This window comes from Paramisgurnus dabryanus, chromosome 17 (genome assembly GCF_030506205.2).
Source record: "Paramisgurnus dabryanus chromosome 17, PD_genome_1.1, whole genome shotgun sequence".
NCBI lineage: Eukaryota > Metazoa > Chordata > Actinopteri > Cypriniformes > Cobitidae > Paramisgurnus > Paramisgurnus dabryanus.
The window spans coordinates 1,203,192-1,217,577 of record NC_133353.1 but is presented as its reverse complement, the minus strand read 5'-3'; the positions used below and the strand labels follow the sequence as shown (position 1 = coordinate 1,217,577).

General features: G+C 35.8%; 1 protein-coding gene across 1 annotated transcript in view; it reads left to right on the top strand.

Moving 5' to 3' along the window:
• The window catches only part of LOC135737656 (protein phosphatase 1 regulatory subunit 37), a 66,559-nt gene extending 56,730 nt beyond the window's left edge, over positions 1-9,829 (top strand). Inside the window, exon 11 of the mRNA XM_065255464.2 lies at positions 7,900-9,829. Coding sequence (XP_065111536.1) covers positions 7,900-8,073 — 174 coding nt within the window. The 3' untranslated portion in view covers positions 8,074-9,829. The remainder of the gene's footprint in view (positions 1-7,899) is intronic.
• Positions 9,830-14,386: the final 4,557 nt, after the last annotated feature.

Here is a 14,386-nt window from a genome sequence, read left to right as displayed (position 1 = left end):
GCTGGTCAGATCAGGCGGCCCTTCATTGTATATTTTACCTTGGAGTTGTTTTGATCTCACTGAAGACAGGGAGCAGCTTCTTTCCATTTCCCTCTCAGTTTTTTATATTCCTTCGGCAGCCCGTGTGTCTTTTGCATGCATTGTCTTTGAACAATGCTCTGTTTGAACAGCGCGCTCGCAACTCAGGATACAGGAGCGTTCGACGGATCGACTTTTATCACCTGCTTTTCCCAGTGATTCTATTAACGCTTCTGTTTCATTAAAAAAGGGGGGACGCGACCAACAGACAGACGCACAGCAGACGAGGAAGACAAGAGTGACTTCAAACAAAGTCAGTCACAAGATTGCCACAGAGCGCAGACAGCCCTTCATTCGGAGGGACTGACAAAGCAGGCCGGATGAGGCGTACGTGTGTGTGTGTGTACCTGTGAGGTGCTAAATCATTAATTAGAAGGAAACCACTTCTGTTTCTCTAATGCACTGTTGCTAATCCGTGAGCATCCAGACATATGGTCCCGCTATCAGACTGATCCAACAGGCTGAGTGGGTCAACAGTTATGTTTACTCGTGGAGGTCATCATACATCGAAGCATACAGATAACCGGCTTAAAAAACAAACATACACATGTATAGGCCAGTGAAATGAGAAAGATAATTAAATGAAAATATGGAAGATTTACATGTGATCACCCATGCAAGGACATTGAGCCAATGGGGAACACTTTCCTCTAGCTATAAAAAAAATAAACTTTTAGGGCTGGTTTCAGACAAGACTAGGAGTAGGCCTTAAATAAATGTAGATGTTTAAGCATCTTTTATAAACATACCATTAAAAGACTTTACTGGTGTGTGTCTTGAGACAAATCAATGGCACTGGCTGTTGAGACAGCTCCAACATGTGCCTTAGTCTAGAAGTAGCCTCAACCAGGGTTTAATGTGATTAATATCATAATAAATTGCATTCTCTATAAAGCTGCTTTAAAGCAACACTATGTAGTTTCCATGTAAAAATGACTTACAGCTCCCCCGTGTGGTTGAAAAGTGCAACAGTGCCTGGTATCAGACACTCTTTTCCAGGCAGGGGGAGGGGTGGGGCTGTGTTTCCTACCCTCCACCGCCACTTTCAGAGTGTGCTTGTAGCAGCAAGGAGGCTGCTCAGGTTGCAGCAACAGTACAATTTGTCCAGTTAAAAGTTGTTCTATCACTGAAATCATTTTAGAGACATTATTTAAAGGTAAAAAAACTACATAGTGTTGCTTTAAAACTATGTATTGTATAAAAATAAAATGTTCACAAACTGCGGGAAATAGTGCCGGGGAGCAGTCTTATAATTGCACACTGCAAAACAATGCCTTTCTAACTTAGTACTTTTGTCTTGTTTTTAGTACAAATATCAAAACATTCTTAAATTAAGATGCATTTTCTTTAGTCAAAAAAAATAACATTTAAGTAAATTCATGCTTAAAACAAGCAAAAATCTGCCAATGGGGTAAGAATTTTCTTTAATTTTTCTTGAATTAATGTTTTTGGTGTAGTAAAATATATTTGATTAACCCTCATTATTTCTACATGGTAATATAAAAAATTATTAAAGGATTAGTCCATTTTCTTAAAAAAAAAAAATCCAGATAATTTACTCACCACCATGTCATCCAAAATGTTGATGTCTTTCTTTGTTCAGTTGAGAGGAAATTATGTTTTTTGAGGAAAACATTTCATGATTTTTCTCATTTTAATGGACTTTAATGGACACCAACACCTAACACTTAAATCAACACTTAACAGTTTTTTTCAATGGAGTTTCAAAGGACTATAAACGATCCCAAACAAGGCATAAGGGTCTTATCTAGCGAAACGATTGCCATTTTTACAAGAAAAATAAAAAATATGCACTTTTAAATCACAACTTATCTTCTTCCTCTGGCTGTGTGGCGAGCCAGCGCAACCTCACGTAATTGCGTAGTGACGTAGAAAGGTCACGTGTTACATATATGAAACGCACATTTGCGGACCATTTTAAACAATAAACTGACACAAAGACATTAATTAGAATCATTCCACATACAACAACGTCTGAACGGTCCTCTTTCTCCACACGTAGTTTCACGTTCGTCCTCTGTGACCTCTTGACGTGATGACGTATTGCGTGAGGTCGCGCTGGCGCATCACAGGACCGGATTTAGATGAGAAGTTGTGGTTCAAAAGTGCATATTTTTTTATTTTTCTTGTCAAAAATTACAATCATTTCACTATATAAGATCTACAGTATATGCCTTGTTTGGGATTGTTTAGAGTCCTTTGAAACTTTTCGTTGTAAAGTGTTGAGTTAAGTGTTACGTGTTGGTGTCCATTAAAGTCCATTAAAATGAGAAAAATCCTGGAATGTTTTCCTCAAAAAACATAATTTCTTCTCGACTGAACAAAGAAAGACATCAACATTTTGGATGACATGGTGGTGAGTAAATTATTTGGATTTTTTTTTTAAGAAAATGGACTAATCCTTTAAGAACTAGATATTCCTAAGTAAAATGATGATAAATACACAATTAATTTGTGTACAAAATTAACTGTGTGGGAATAGTAAGTCGTATTATATATTTTCTAGTATTATTTAACTGTTTTATAGTCACTGCACATAGTCCTAAAATAATTAAGTCAATTTTAATCAAAAACTTTAGCACGTCCAAGTAAAAAATCTAATCTAATCATTTAACTTAAGCGTATAAAATCCACACTAAAACATTGAAGTAAAATTAACTTACATTTATTTGCACATGTTGTAAGGAATACCCACTATTTTTTACAGAATAAGAACTGATAAGAACTACTTAAGTATTTGTGAATAAAATGTCATAAAGGTTTAAGATCTTTTATTATTGATGTTGTTTTGTTGTAAATTATAATTTTGTGAAGTCACCGTTCAGGTAATTAGTATTTCCAGTGTTTCGTTTGTACTTTAAAAAGCAGTAAATTTTACTATAAAAAAGTTTGTGCAAATTGTTACGAGGATTTTTTTAAGTAAATTTTACAAGTTGGTTTATTCAGTGTATGAGGCGGTTTCCCAGACAGGGCCTAAGATTAGTCTCAGACTAACTCAAATGTTAATGTTGTCTTGATCGAAAACTTGCTCTGACATAAAATATATCAGTGCGACTGTTGTGTCTCAAGATGCACAACAATAGTGTTTATTTATAAATTTAGTTTTTTTAAATGACTTTAATATCCTAATTTAACAAAGGCCAAGTCCTGTCTTAATCTAATCCCTGTGTTTAAATTAAGTGTACTGAAAACAATACAAAATACTAAGAAAATATTTTTTGCATGCATTTTATAAAAATCATTAAAAATCATAAATTCTGTCTAATTGAAACTCAGAAAAATAAGGCTACTAACCACATTTTTCTATTTAGAAAAAAACTTTATCAAAAAATGACTTAATGAAGGCATAAGTGATTGATAGATATTGCTGCCATTACTGGGTGCCAATATTGGCCTATTTTGATCTTGTATATAAGGGACACATATGCTGAAATGAAAAAAAGTCTCTTTCTTTAATGTCTGTGTGTACTGGGCTGGCTTATCTGAACATTGTGACTAAAACTTTATATTACTGGCATTTCTTGTGTTTATTGCCTTCTTTAAGAGGAATCACTTGTTGTATTTCTCACATGTAAGTCGCCTTGGATAAAAGTGAATTTTATGATGAATTATGAATCATTATTTATGTATAATAACAAATACTGCATTTTGTTTTTACTTTAGCTTTAATTATATTTTTAATCTTTAATATACATTTTTATTTAATTAATTTTTTCATATTTTTAAATTAAAAGTGAACAATACGTAAAGTATCAAAAACAAATGAAGTGGCGAAAAAAGCATTCAAAGATGTGTGACCTATATTTGCTTTTACATTTATGCATCTGGCAGACACTTTTATCCAAAGCGACTTTTTTATCAGTAAGTATTCCTGGGTTTGAACCCATGACCTTTTGCACTGTTTATGCAATGCCTTACCACTACCACTGAGCTATACCAGAGCACTTGAAATGAAATATAAGACATAATAAAACAAAACATTAGTTCCCAAACTACGTTCCTCCCATCTATGTTCCTTCCCTAATAAAGAGTGTCAAGTTTACTCCAAACTTGTAGCGTCAAAGTTGATGCATCTCACAAAAAGCATGCCCGTATGTGTCGTTTGGAGCCTGTATGACGCTGCGTCGCTCATCCGCCTAGATCCTGCGGCGGGCAGCGGCGTTGAACTCTGACTCTGGCACAGGAAGTAAAGTCAGCAGCCATGTTGCTGCTGCTCCAGAAGGCAATGGCTGTGCTCGCGACGGGGCTCTTCCACCCCGCAGCAAGGTTGGCACGGTACGGAGGTGCTGGTGGCGCGGTGCTGGTTCTGGCGCTCTTGGCTGCTGAGAGCAGTGCGTGCCCTCTGTCATTCATGGGGAGTAGCTCTGTCCAACTGTCACTTCCTGACAGGCTGATAATCAATCTCTTTATTAACTGCTCTGTTGCAGACGGCCCGCCCGGTAGGGAGGATGGGCAGCTTGCTTGGTACACTGCAGCATAGCGGCCGCCACAGAGCTCCGCTGGGGTCGGGAGGTTGGCACCGCGAAACAGCGCCGCTTCCAGGCTGGGACTATTCCTACCACCGTTACGAATCACACGGGTGGCATCCGGGACCTGGATGTCCCGGGTGATAATTTATAAGATGGAAGCCATATCTCATGAGCGCTGTCCACGAGCCAACTATATCCATCCCTTCTGTGATTTACTTTAGGAGGGTTTTTCAGCTTCCTTCTTTCTTTCTTTTATTTTAAGTGGTTTTAAGACTACTTCAAGTCCAATCTCATGGAAATGTATTTTATGTGGTGGGTAATTTATGCATTTTAGTATAATCTGCGTTCACCCCAGTGACGTTAAGGTTAGGGGTGCAGACGGCTTACTGCTTTTTCTAAAAATCATATGTAATTCACTTTGTACAAATTCATACGACCTGGCTGATTCCTCACAAGCTATGTGTCCAATCAGTGGTGGATTTAGCAAATTGGGGGCCCAAGGTGAAGGTATGTATGGGGCCCCCCTAGCCGATCTATAAAAGAGAACAAAACATTTTTTTCTACTCCAAAATGAAGATGAAAGTGGAGAACACACAGTGTAACACTACACAAACCAATAGAGAATAAGTCAATGGGGCAAGAACAGCCACGAACATTAAATGAGGGAGAAAAAAAACTAACAAAAACTAGCAATGCATCAAAGCCAATGCACATGCCCAAGACTGTAATAAAAGGTAAAAAAAAATCCAGTCCACAATCACTTTTTATATTCAAAATAAGTAATTGTATGTGTGTTTCCCCAAATCAGTTTTGAAAAAATCAGGTTCTGATTAATCAGGACTGAGGTTGATTAACAAATGTATGCAAAAAAATTAAAAACCAAAAACATCCCCAACATAAAGGTTAAAGTCACAATGAAATTGAAAGGAAAAACTATATATTTTTAAAAAAATATTGTGGTATTATTAACAAATGACTTATCTGTGAGCTTCATTATTTTTTTTAAATTCGTGTGTGCTCATAATCTTTAATCAAAAATGCAAATCTCCTCCGCTCCTCAAAACGATCTCTCTTCACTTCCGGTCATAAGTATGGCAGGTGGGCGGGGTCCGGGAGAAGATCGCAGCGATTAGCAATTAGCAACACGACCCAACTTCAAACGATCCAATCAGATCTCGATGGACAAATTTAAATCCAGCCCTGCCTTATTTCATCTCAAAAGCCGTTTGATTCGGATATACGTCATCACGGGAAAAAATAAGGCAATCGCTACTTCTGTTTCATGGCGACTTTAATTAAATTAGTTGTTTCTGTAGTAACGTTATTTACTTCACCACAAAATCATTTTTATCAGTGTAGGGCTAAGGCTATTCCTAAATTACCAAAGCCCCATTTTCGCATTTATATTTGTCTTGATTCGTCTCTGTTCGTGTTCTTTCCCAGTCCTCCTGTCACTCTGTGTTTATCTTTCGCACAGCGCGCACCGTTACGGACTAGTCCATTTCATTGTGAAAAATGGGGATGTATGTATGTAGTGAAAGATTAACATTAACTGCAGGCACGTGCAGAGGGGGGGGGGGGGCGGCGGGTGCCCAAGCACCTGCCCCTTTACCCCTGGATGACCAAAGTGCCCTTTTTGTCAAGGCATTTTTTTTTTGTAATTAAATGCCCTTTTGTGAAGGCCTGCCCAATCTAACTATTAGTAAAATTAATAAAAAATAATTTAGCCGCAAAATAAAATTAGTCACATGATGACGTATTGACCTTTTATTGGACAATCTCTTTAGGGAAAGCTCACAGCGCTAGCAGCGCCCACACGTGCACGACACGGTGCGCAGTCCAGGGAGGATCCCCCTCGAGCCGGCATTGAACCGAAGCGGTATGCTTGTTATATTATTATTATTTTACAAGAACAACGTGAGGAGAGCATGCACAGCTTTTGTTTATTGCTGTCTGTGTGTATTAACATCTCTAGAACGTTAGATGCAAACAGGGCTCTCAAGTCTCACGCATTTCAGCCTTCACACGCCACACCTTGTATTTCTCACGCTGAAAATTAAACATTCTTCCCATATAAAAACAATGGATGAGGCAAAGGCAGGGACGTTCTCTGCCGGAAGTTCATACAGGTAGCTGTCTCGAGTTTTTAGGTGTGCTCAACTTCACGCAGCAATGCAAGAACCGAAACGCACATGACATCAAAGTACCGCGAGAAATATTCGGGAAATCATACGGAGGAGTTTGATTTCAAATCGCTCTCGCGCTGTTCTAATGTCATCCACCTGTCACGCGAAGTTTGTTGGCAGAGTAAGATTCGATAAATACCGTAAAAACACTTAATTTTTGTATCATATTGAATTTACGATTCCTGGACTCGCCTTTGATAAAAGACAATGTGAGCTGATGTTGGGTAATATAGCCATACTCGTGCTAAATTATTAACTCAGTCAAAAACTCTCCAGCTTTGCAACCAGTTTTAGTTTACCTGAAAATAAAGAAAGTACTAGAGGCTTCATGAAATGAATGAAAGGAGAGATGAATGTCATTATTTTATTGCCCTGTCATCAAGGCATCAAAGTGTGCAAAAACACAACACAAACACGATTCAAAACTAAAATATGTAGGCTACTCTCTTTGTATACAAATTTCGAACAGGATTAGAGTAGAATTGAATTATATTTTAAATATGACAACAAAAACACAAGACTGTAAACGTAATAATATCTTAATGTCACAATGCAATATATAAAATCATATAATTTCAGAACTGCATATACTGTGTTGACACACACAAACACTAAATGAAATGCACTGTAAGTCGTTTTGGATAAAAGCTGCTGCCAAATGCATAAATATATAGATATAAAACTCAGTCTATATAGATTTTTCTGTCTCACTCTATTTGCAAGGAAAATAAAGAAAAACGTTAGACTTATCATTTTTCTATTCTGTATTACTTTATTATTTGTTTCAGTTGTGTGCTTGCGTGTCGGCGAGCAAAGTGCCCTTTTTATTCTTTGAGCACCTGCCCCTCCAATGGTCTCTGCACGGCCCTGATTAACTGGACATTTTAACTACTATTTCAAAGTTTCAACGTATTTCTTAAGAATATTAATACAATTTACAATGCTTTTTAAGTGTTCATGATGATAAGGCTTTTATTTATTTATTAGGTTGGTTGGGGGCCCCCTTAATATGACCGCTGGTAGGGGGCCCCAAGCAGCCGCCTACATAAGCCTCTATGTTAAGACCACCTCTGTGTCCAATGGAACATTGATAAAGAAATTATTCATTCAACATTAATAAACTCTATCACTTCTGTTGTTCACAGGACGAGTTCCTGATCGAGACGCAGAAGATGCTCCTGTGCAGGATTTCCGATCTGTGCGCGGCAAACGCGGCGGCCTCTGAAGAGACGGCCCAGCGGCCCGCTCCTCCAAACGTGGCAGACCGCAGCGCGACCACCCCTTCTCTCCCCAACTCGCTTCCCCGTCCAAACAGCTGACGAGAAGACATATAAGCATAATAATTCTATCGCAAATAATGATAACCATAAAACTCCAAATCCTTGTAATAAAGCCGAAGCCTCTCTCCCTAATGAAACAGTGGCCCTCCTGCTGTTTCCTGTCTAATGTTCCCGTCGAGGCTTCCTCCACTTTCCATAAAGCAATTTTGCAAGCCCACTCCCAACGTGATTCATCTAGAAATGAAGAGAACTGCTCGGAAGCCTCTCTTTTCTCTCCCTCCATCTCTCTTCACGTCCCTCGAGGGTGACTCTGACTAAATCTGTGTTGATACATAGGTGCGCTCTAAATCCTGTTTGCTCGGCTTCCATCTTCCCTAATATTCACACTCGTGTACGAGACCTCTTCCCTGCCTGCGTCTGCTAATGTAGCGTATCGCCGTCCGGATGACAAGACGACATCGCAGAGTGCCTCAAACGCTCTCTCGCGTGTATCGTTTACCGGCGGCGGAGAGAATCACAATGTGTGGGAAGGAGAACATATGTTAAATTTAAGAAGCTGAGATCTACCTTTGCGTAGGTCTTAGTTTACATGCGCTATTCAACGGTAGCCGGCGACAAAGGAATGTGTCACGGTGGGGAATCGTTGTACCCCCGTTTTTTATGGTTTACATTGTGAAATCACATGAAAAGGTGTTATATGAGAAAATATAGGCGGCTTATATGAAACACAGACAAAATACCATCTGCTGTACAGTATGACAACCGTGTCTTTAAATTCGAGTTAATTAATACATTTCTATAGTGAATTAAAAACAACCATAGTTTGTAAAATTAAATAAATGTGAGTTTGAACTGAAAGACTTTTTAATTCCATTATTTCTATTGAATTTATCCAACACATTTATTGTCAACTTGTTAAAAAGTGTTTGCCTATTAAATAAATCTAAACCATCATTCTAAAACAAGAAAATGTAAGAAATGGAAATGATTAATCAGCAACACGCATTGCATATTAAAACCACAGTACTCAACACTCCAAAATCCGAATGCTTTTCTTAGCAAATCCCAAATTACTCAAAGATTCTTTGATTGACAGATGAAAAAGGATAACTGTATTTAGCCAGGGACGATCTTTTCTCGTCTGCCGTGATTTGGGTCTCATGGAGGATTGGCCCCCCGGTGTCTGCCCCCTTCCTTTCCCGGCACGGGGCAGGGGCAGATTGACAGAACAGCATGGGGGCGCCCGCCGCTGTGCCAACAGCCCCCCCACGCTCTACCTGATGTTTTTAACAAAGGCTTCCATCTCACCAAGTCTGCCGCCGAACATCGCCCAGCCAGCTTCAACCCGCCCCAGCTCAGGAACAAACAGACTTTGAAACCCGATCGCAAGGATGTTGGGAACAGATGCAAAGACGCTCAGAGTGATGCGGTCTGTACGGCGGTACTCAAAGATAAATGTCAAACATTTTTCAGTGCAGAGCCCAAGAAATTGGACAGTTGTTAGTGAGCACCATGGTGACAATTGACAGGTGGGTATCAGTAGGCCTGTTTTCCATGGCGTATATTTTCATTTACGGGAGGCTGGGGCTAGTTGTCACGCTCTGTACTGGATTTCAGGGAATATTTCAACTTTTTCAAAGTCGGTTTCTGTGAAGGCATGAAGCATAAAGTCACACTATATGGGGTAGACTGTCATAATGGAAATCTGTCAATAAATATATATGGTACAATTAAAAATAACAAGAAGAAACATAAAACAAATCATCTAAGCAGCAAAAGGTAAAAGGTAGCATGCAAAAATATCAAACTATATTACTGGCTATTAGAAAATGAAATAAATAGAATGATATAAAATTACATTTTATAATGCGTGTGACAACTGGCCCTGATTTAAAAGCCTTACACTTTTAAATAAGGGACTACATGAAGAACTATTTTGGTTCCATAAGAATCTTTAACATTTGAACTTTTGAACTTTTATTGTAGTGAAAACATAGGCAAATTTTGATCATATAAAGTACAAAAGAAATGGTTCTTGTTCTTAGTGGAGAAATAATTTTTTTTTAAATGATATATATATATATGTATGTATGTATATATATATATATATATTTATATATATATATATATATATATATATATATATATATATATATATATATATGTATATATATATATATATATATATATGTATATATATGTATATATATATATGTATATATGTATATATATATATATATATATATATATATATATATGTATATATGTATATATATATATATATATATATATATGTATATATGTATATATGTATATATATATATATATATATATATATATATATATATATATATATATATATATATATATATATATATATATATGTATATATATATATATATATATATATATATATATATATATGTATATATATATATATATATATATATATGTATATATATATATATATATATATATGTATATATGTATATATATATGTATATATTATGTATATAATTTATTAATATATCAATTCTAATTAAAGACATTTCTAAACTAGGTGCCTTGTAAAAAAGTAAGAAGAAGAAGAAAATAAATAAATACATTATGAAATGTACAGTATTTTTTTTTAAGTTAATGAATCAATTTTTGTGAGAACTGTTGTGTCTCCTATTTATTTTAATATTTCAAGTTAATACCTCCAGACACGGTTAGACAGGCAAAAATGTGTCACAGAGGTCAAGGGGGCATTTATCATTTATCATAGTTTGACATCAAGGTGAGTTATTATAGACGTTAATAATGTGCAATATTGTTCTCACTGACCCGGCCCCCCCCACATACACACACACACTTGATCATCTTTAATCAGAAAATGACTTACTAAAAGGACGATGCACACACACACACACACACATTTCTTGGAGGTGTTTCCCCATTTTGATGAATTTCCAGCACGGGTACCAGAATCCCTGCTGCATGTGTCTTTGTGTTTCCTCCCTCCTGTCAACACGATCCAGCTCGCAATCCGTTTGCTGGATGCAGACGCACTGGGTACCACTGTGCATCACCCTTCTCCTCTGCGCCAGTCGGATGTTTCACTTGCATACAACATATAGCCTAATATATGATTTCATCAGGGATCCCAATTATTGTTTCATAATAATTATAATATTTTAACTAATTGTGACCCTGCACCACAAACCAGTCATAAGAGTATTTATTTTTTTGGAACTGATTATACATCTGAACGCTGAATAAATAAGCTTTTCATTGATGTATGGTTTGCTAGGATAGGACAATATTTGGCAAAGATACAATTATTTGGATTAATTGGAATATTGATTAAAAAATATATATATTTTCCATATTGTCCTTAGCAACACATAATGATAATTTTATATATATATATATATATATATATATATATATATATATATATATATATATATATATATATATATATATATATATATATATATATATTTTATGGAACATGATCTTTATTTAATATCATAATGATTTTTGTAATTAAAAATCGATAATTTTGACCCATACAGTGTATTTTGGGCTTTTGCTGCAAATATATACCTGTGTGGTCCAAGGTCACAATTAGGCATCAATCAAAAGTCCAATGCAAATGCAAAGTTAAATGAAAGTGTTATGTACTGTTAACAGTATATAATATTTGGTACCAGAAATTATAATTTTAATATATTTGTAATGCAAACATTAGAGTAAAATATGTAAACCTATTTGAGTTTACAGTCCTCTGCATATGTTTTTATAGCCTGGCTTAAAATTCTTAGATTTATAAGAAGCATAAAACAATTCATGAATTGTCAACAATGTATTATACTGTACAAGGTTACATGCAAAAATATCAAGAAATATAATTTTAATATCTGTTATTCTTTATCCGTCAATGGGGCCTTGGCCTGAAAAAGTTCAACAGATCCATTATAAGTATAAAAGATGCCTTTTCATAGGCAGGAATAATTGTTTTTTACTTTTGTTTATATTTTTGCAGTTTGTTTGCCTGTAAGGGTCTTTTATTGTAGACATCTAGAATATTATTTTGATACAGAGTTAGTTATAATCCCCGACTTTGCCCCCTAATCAATAAAGAGACATTTTCGGGCTTGAGTGCAAATGCTAAACATTGCCAGACAAGAAAAATGTGTCATTGTTGTCATTTGAAGGGAACGTACAGTAATGATATTCACAAGGAGACCCCCAATGAGACAGAGACACAACTGTTTCTAAGCAACAAAACACTTTTTCTCCCCCTCTCTAAATGCATGTGAGGTTTTGGTTGACTGTTTGCTGCCAGACAGATACTTGCGTATCCAATGAACTTACTCACATTAGTATCGTATATGATTCAGTGCTGACACACTTCATTTATATTTTGGTATATGATGACTGTTACATAATCAATAGGTAGTTATTGATCTAGGGGAGCAATAGTTGTATTCAAAACAGAGAAGTGCATGCAAATATTAGTTTGTTATAAAGTGTTTTATTTCATGTTTATATATTCTGTGTATTTATTTTTTCAGTTAAATTTATAAAATGCAGTCAACTTGTGCCAGAGAAAAATCTTAAATGGCAAAGGTCCACATTTTTTTATATTGCTTGTGTGTGAGTGCCATCTAGTGGAAGAGTTCAGCATTTTGTCAGTGTTGAAATAATTGTAGCTTCTCGCAGGCCATTACAATTAAAATATGCCTATGCACCTGTGACCCTGCCTGTAAAAAACAAGTTTAAGTCATTTTTGTGATTTACTCATCGAAAGAATATCAAATATAACCTTGATATTACCTTGATATTAAAGTCATGTCAACAACTACTATCAATGTGAAATCAATGACATTAAACTTGATGCTCTTAATCTTTTTATTAGATTATGAGACTTTAGCTTGGATTTTACAGATAGGGTCACATATTCTTTTAAAACGTTTTTTATATGATCCGTATTACCTAATAGGATATTATAAATGGATTTAGAAGTCAGGGTAGGTTATTACCCATCACCCCCTTTTTTTTACGTCACACTGATTCTAATCACTAAAGTTTGTCTAACATGAAAGCTGAATATGACCCACTTACAGAAAGGGCTGATGTTGAGAATACATGGTTAAGTTTGAGCAGTATCAAAAGTGCTGATCAACAAATTCGTAAACAGTTTCCACCTCAGGCTCATCCATATTACAGACAGCCAATATTTCTGCCTAACCTCCCGCACCTGTGCATTGTCATACACAGTCACATTCTGAGCAGATGTACATCCATTATCATTGCATTTGACTTGCTGCATATTCCAGCCCAGTTTATTTTATATTGCCACCTTCTGCTCCTGTTTACCAAATAATTCCTCATGTCTCGGTGTCCTGTTATTGCCTGAGGTAAATTGGCCTTTCGCACATTTGGTGTTCCTTAAACAAACAAACAAAATAGAATAGTTCTGTGTATTGAAGGCGGTGTGATCATTTGTCAAGTCCTACCACTATTTGTCCATCTTAAACACAGTACTTCCTTATTAAGGATTTATATAGACTGAAATTATACTGCTATAGTATTTTCTAAAAAGGTAATATTTTCCTAATTAAATTACGTGGTTTTGGAAAATGTAATGTGTTCCTATCTTAAAGGTTCACTGTGTAGATTTTTGCGGCATCTAGTGGTGAGGTTGCGCATTGCAACCAACGGCTCAGTCCACCCCGTTCTTTTCAAAGCATATAGATAGAGAAACTACATTAGGCGCCAAAATATGTTGTCATGTTTGCCAAAACAGAACAAACATGTTGTCATCTTAGACAATGTACGTTTAGGGCTACTGTAGAAACATGGTAATGTAAGGGGTCCATGTAAGAGGACCCGCAGTGATAAAAACGCCTCATTATAAAATAATTAAAACAATTGTTCATTATTTAAAATCTTTATACACCACTGAAAATGTAGTTACGTAAATTATACATATATGGGTCGATGACGTAATGTTAATTATTTTGTGTTCATATGGTTCAATTAAATGTAAAAGAGTTAAAATTTCCAAAAAATTACTTGCATACATTCTCTTTTTTGAGGCCCAAGTCTAAAATTTCTGGTTTTATTCATTTTGAAAGAATGTTTGGGGGATAATTGCAAAAATGTCAATGTGGTGTAACCAATCTGTGTCAATTGGTGTAACTAGAAAATTTAAATATATTCATAAAAAGCTGGAATAAAATCATCTAGTTTAGTGATATTTCTACATAACTTTTTACATAAATTGTCAAAGATTATTTAGAAAACAGAGCTGTTTTCATCATATGTAAGGACAAATATTACAAAAACACATTAAAATTTA